The sequence below is a fragment of the Procambarus clarkii genome, chromosome 39 (genome assembly GCF_040958095.1).
Source record: "Procambarus clarkii isolate CNS0578487 chromosome 39, FALCON_Pclarkii_2.0, whole genome shotgun sequence".
Lineage (NCBI taxonomy): Eukaryota > Metazoa > Arthropoda > Malacostraca > Decapoda > Cambaridae > Procambarus > Procambarus clarkii.
The window spans coordinates 41445915-41451959 of record NC_091188.1 but is presented as its reverse complement, the minus strand read 5'-3'; the positions used below and the strand labels follow the sequence as shown (position 1 = coordinate 41451959).

At 35.8% G+C, this 6045-nt stretch overlaps 1 protein-coding gene across 1 annotated transcript; it reads right to left on the bottom strand.

Annotated features, from left to right (window-relative positions):
• Positions 1-5736, bottom strand: LOC123760249 (zinc finger protein 157). The gene is made up of 2 exons (XM_045745745.2): positions 5512-5736; positions 1-3898 (listed from the first exon to the last, which is right to left on the bottom strand). Exons 1-2 carry the CDS (start codon positions 5562-5564, stop codon positions 2644-2646), a joined length of 1308 nt encoding a protein of 435 aa, XP_045601701.1. The 5' UTR covers positions 5565-5736; the 3' UTR covers positions 1-2643.
• Between the last annotated feature and the right edge of the window lie 309 nt (positions 5737-6045).

Here is a 6045-nt window from a genome sequence, read left to right as displayed (position 1 = left end):
ATGTATGTATGTTGTACCTAGTAGACAGAACGTCATACTCTGCCTACTATGCAGGCCCGATTTGTCTAATAAGCCAAGTTTTCCTGAATTTATAAATTTTTCAATATTTTTTCTTATGAAATGATATAGCTATCCATTTCAATATGTATGAGTTAATTGTTTTTAAATTTGAGTTAAAACTAACTTTGTTATATGACCGAACATAACCAACCCTACCTAACCTACCCTAACCTATCTTAACCTAACCTAAACTAACACAATTAAGTCAACAATTTATGTTCTTAATATAATATAATAATAATAATTCAAATAAACTAATTGGAAACAATTTATTGAAAACGAAAATCACTCGGCCTATTAGGCAAATCGGGCCTTGCATAGTAGGCCGAGAAGTGCGTTCTGGCTACTAGGTACGACATATATATATATATATATATATATATATATATATACAGTATACTGTATATATATATCTCGACTTCCGATGCTAATCCGTTCCCATAGACGGATCGTAAGTCGAAGCGATTTTTCCCATAAGAAATAAAGGGAATTGAATTAATCCGGTCCCCACCCTCCAAAATATTAACATACAAATACATTTTATACTGAATACAATGTTTTTTTCTAACTACAATACAGTACCAAAGTTTCTCTTACCGTTATGAAGAGCTCTTGATGGCATATAGAAGATGGTGATGAGGGGGGAGGAGGAGAGTTGTTACTGTTTGGAAGGAGAATCCCCTTCCATTATCACATCAGGCAGTGATGTTTTCTCTCTCCTATGTTTTGCCTGAATACCACTAGGACCTGGTTGTGGTTCAGTGCTTGTCTCACTACAAATTTGTCAAGAGACATTTGTTTTTCCCTTCGTTTTAACATTTGTCTGTAATGATGCATCACAGTGTCATTGAATAGGTTAAGGCTACAACCTACTGCAGCTTGATTTGGGCGAGTCATTTCAGCAAAGGTTTGCAATTCTTCCCATACTGCACACATTTTCTTAATTGTTGAGGAAGAGACATTCTGTACTTTTGTTTCTGCTCTATGGTCATCCTTACATGGGTTTTCATATGTTGAGCCTTGCCACTGACTTTCCTGGGACTCATGGCGTGATATATAATAATTTCTTTAATGTTCAAAATGCAAAAAATCGCCACAAAAGCAGAATTTCTTATAGGCGCGATCGTCACTAAGCGGGCAGCTGTAGTAAACTGAGGCAGGTTGGCCGCGTGACCGGGAACCACGCGCTCGGTCGACACGAACGTGTACCATTCAAATATATCGGATGTCGAGTTGCATTTTTCAATGAAATTTACATCGTAACTCGAAATTATCATAAGTAGGGGCAATTGTATGTCGAGGTGCCACTGTATATATATATATATAATATAGTAGCATGAATAAATACATGATGTATATTTATACACATATTTGAACATACTTTTACTTTAAAAGTTATACCTAATGAACCCCATCTTTGACATATCAGTACAGCTTGTTAGGACAAAAACTATAAAAAAAAAAGCGAGAAACAATGAAAATAAATCAACAAAGTGATTCCCGTGTGGCACCTATCCTCATTGCTACTGAAATCATGTAACTTCTTCAGCCCACTACGACTTAACCCACAACTACTGATGATGTTCTGCAGGATATAATCCACACCAGTTGCCTAACTCCTGGGTATTTATTTATTGTTAGGTGAACAAAAGGCATGAGGTGAAAGGAAATGTGCCCAATTGTGTCTGTCCCATCCAAAGACCGCACCCGGGATCCTCTTTTGTGAGCCAAAGATGTACACCACTGCACGACAAGAAATTGACCCAGTATTAACATGGATCTCAAATATATATATTAGTGCCACAGAAAATAAGCAGCTAAGTAAAATATAAAGAAAAAGTGAAATTAAAAATGAGTAAAACTGAACAATTAGTGAAATGTCAGTAATGTAAATTTAAAATTGGAAGAAGTGAAATGATAGATATTTGGAAACAGAAAGAGAGACACCTTCACATAGGTCATGTGAGAAAGACCTTTATGTAGGTCATGTGAGAGAGAGACCTTCAGCAAGGCTATACACATGAGTAAGTTACCTAGAATGGAACCACAAGAATATACAAATATTTTTAACAGCTAGTTATTTTGGATACCTTTGCCTGGTTTTAACCCACTTACATGTCTTTATGCATTACAAAAGCCTAGAACAATTCTGTAATTATTCTTAGACTAAATCCATATTTGTTCATCTCATTTTCCCTGGTACTGTATTTGTTCATCTCATTTTCCCTGGTACTGTATTTGTTCATCTCATTTTTCCTGGCTAACTTATTTTTAAGACATTAAACAGGTAAGAATATTCAAGTATCTTGGGAAAAACAAAATTATATTTAAATAATTCTTAAAGCATAAGAAAATAAAATGAAGGAACAGATGGAGTTTTAAGTTACATACAGGCATTGCTATGAGGCACTAGTGAAACATCAACAACAGTTATGACTCCACAAAATTAAATGTTTGGAAAATATTTTATAACCAACATCCCAGATGCTGTAGCAAGAACTGGCATGAATTAAATTGCCATGAATGCAAAGTTATTCCCTCAAAATGTTTGAAATTTTCAAATTATTTCAGAAACTCTCAGAATTAATTACTTTCAGTCTGTCCTGTATGAATATTGAACTTCTCCTGGAAAGGAACAAAGATAGGGTTTTTGGTATGTTTCCACATATGATAGCTCCAAGCCATGTTGTTGGCACAACCTTCACCACATATGTTACACTTAAAGGGTTTGGGCTCCTCTGGGGCTTTGCACTTGTGGTTTTCAAGAAAGTGTAGGGAAGAATATTTTTTTTTACAGGCACCACATTCATATTGCTTTGACTTGCCATGGGTTGTGTAGTGCCGCTGGAGGTCACATTTCTGGAAGAAGCTTCGACTACAAATTTCACACCTATGAGGCTTATAGCCACTATGTGCAAGTCTGTGCCGTCGCAGAGCACTGATATGAGAGAGGCCGGCACCACATATATCACACTTGTATGGTTTAGCTGCTTCATGACTGTCTGCGTGTTCAAGCAGCTCTTCTTTATAAGTAAACTCTCTATCACACACTGCACATTTGTATGGCTTGTCTGGCATGGAACAAGACATGACATTTGACACTATATGTCCACCATCCATCTGATCACTCATGATGTAAGCATTATTATCTTTAATATGACTGTCCATGTGCTCATCAAAAGATGATTTGGTGAAAAATGTCCGGCCACAGACATGGCATCTCATTTCCATGAAGCGGTCAAGTCGTCTTTTTCGCTTTAATAACCCATTTTGATCATCATGAGACTCAACATTTGCATCTATATCCAGAGTCTGGGTGACATGCACTGGTGGAATTTGATGTGTTATCTGAGGAGTCCCTAACATCCCAATAGAAAATGATGGATGATGGGGATGTGAAGGAGGCAGAACAAGTTGGCATCCAAGTGATGGCTGATGATTAAGAATAGGAGGCGGTGGAGGAGGAATAGAAGGTGCATGAGGTAGAGGCGATGATAATGGAGAAGACGATTTGGAACGTCCTGTTAAATTTAATGGAGAGCATCTTGCACCATTAATTGTTAAATTTGAGGGCTCTGTCTGTGGAGAGTATGAATACTGAAAACCTTGCTCCATGTGAGATGAAACCTCTATGTCTTCAGGATTAAGGGGAGTGTTACCAACTCGAATATCCAGCTGCGGCTCAAAAGCACAAGGACTCAAGGACTCTAAGTTGAACTGCCTCCAATGAGTACTGATATGTGCCATGACTGTTACTGCATCAGGGGGAAGATCAAGGCCACAAAAGCGACATCTTTCACCTACAGGAGTCCCATAGCCAGCCATCTTTCCTTCCAACCTGAAAAATAATTCAATTTGAGATAAAACATGATTAAGTTTATAAATTTGATTAAATTGTCCTAATGAATTATGATTTAACCACCTAGCAGCAGAAAAAATTAGCAATTACGTACACAAATGTATACGTAAACGGCCCAGTTAAAGATTAGTGCCTGGTCCATCCTATTTAGTCAGGACTCGAACCTAGACCAAATTGCTCACAAACGTGGTGTGTTTTACCACTATACCATGAGGCGAGGGAAGCCTGGAGATCAAATAGCAGCCTAAAAACAAGAAAAATCCTACCAGAAAGCATAGATGCAATAAAATAATTATTACATTCTGATAAGCAATTATTGCTTTAAAACTCATCTCTGTACTATTTTCTGCTTTCTGCTACAATAGCATATATTTTACCAATAAACATGTCACAGCAGATTATTGCAAAATCCTTAAATTCTGTACAGTACTGTAGTTCATATTTCTTGTCTTGCATCTTCCTGCAACTGGGAGAGAGTAAAGTTACCTGGCTTTGGACACTTCAAAAAGTTACTGTGGTCTTGGTAGATAATACAAAATACAAATAAATACAAGATAAAAAAAAATATAAGTTTTTTTAAGTTATGGTATGAAATGAGAGATTATGATGTTCTATAAAATGATACTGAAATAGATCCTGTCCATTCAAAACACAATGATATACAGTATTAACAAAAAACTGGTTGTGTTAAGGTTTTGGTAAATGCCAAGTGATTTGACACCTCAGTGTTGACATTCAAACAAATGGGTGTTTTTTTCCATTTCCATTGATAAGGTGGTATAATCATGAAGAAAGCATCTATATTCACTTATCATATCCATACCATTGCAGAGCAAACACAACATACAGTAGTCACCAAAATGAAACTGGACAATTTTTGACATGACCACCAAAGTTGCCACATTTTCATGTTTTTTGCATGTTGCCTATATTGTATTGGCTGTGGCAGAATTTACCGGAATAACCTTCAGGCAAATTAGCTCAACTTTCAAGATGCAAGTGGAAAAAAGAAATGTGTGACCCATATTAGTGCCGTAATTGAGATTGGAATAATTATGTAGGTCTATAAACGAGAAGTCAATTATGGGGTCAAGGTATGCCTATTTTGAGGTTATCGCTTAGCGTGCCGGTCCTCGACCAGGCCTCCTTTTCGTTACACACCCCCAGGAAGCAGCCCATTGCAGCCGTCTTAACTCCCAGGTACCTATTTACTGCTAGGTAACAGGGGTATTAGGGTGAAAGAAACATTGCCCATTTGTTTCTGCCTCCACCTAACCTTGAGACCTCAGGACTACGAATCCAAAGTACTGTCCACTCCGCTGTCAGGCTCCTCAGCTGCCTATGCCTAAGAGAATTGATCAATTATGTTGTGTGAACATTAGCCCATGCATGTCGCCTAGGGAAAGAGGAGCAATTAATGCATTAAAACAGCACAATACATAAGTATATAAATATATATACATAAGTATATTATATTATATATATATATATATATATATATATATATATATATATATATATATATATATATATATATATATATATATATATATGTAGGCCATACAGTATATACGTGGCACAATAATTAATACCTCCCAGGCTCCCAGCACACTGGCACTGATGGCCCAGCCTCAGTGAAGGACATATATAATTCTGCTCTTATTTCATTCTCCTCTGTAATTCATACTCCCAGTCTTCTGAAAACAGAGCATGGTGTACCCCCGTCAACCCTCTACTGAGTGAATAATGAGATATATGACAGTGTTTCAGCGTCCAGAGCGCCGCCCACGTCAACAGCCCCAAAGGTGGTTTGTTTACATTGAGTTATCAAAACAACTCCCGTGTTTTTACCGTGTCAAAACAACTCCCTTATTATGATTGAATCATTTGTGATATAAAAAAATGATTGATATGTTTTTGTGTACATGGATATGGATGGATATATATATATATATAATATATATATATATATTATATATATATAATATATATATATAATATATATATAATATATATATATATTATATATATAAATATATAATATATATATATATAAATATATAATATATATATAAATATATAATATATATATATATATAATATATATATATATAAATATAATATAT

What these genes read in the sequence shown, in the direction of transcription:
- LOC123760249 (XM_045745745.2), bottom strand. Translation starts at nt 5,564, where the DNA reads ATGTCCTTCACTGAGGCTGGGCCATCAGTGCCAGTGTGCTGGGAGCCT. An exon ending in GTGTGCTGGGAGCCTGGGAG is followed by an intron (nt 3,899 to 5,511) that starts GTATTAATTATT and finishes ATTATTTTTCAG; the next exon opens with GTTGGAAGGAAAGATGGCTG.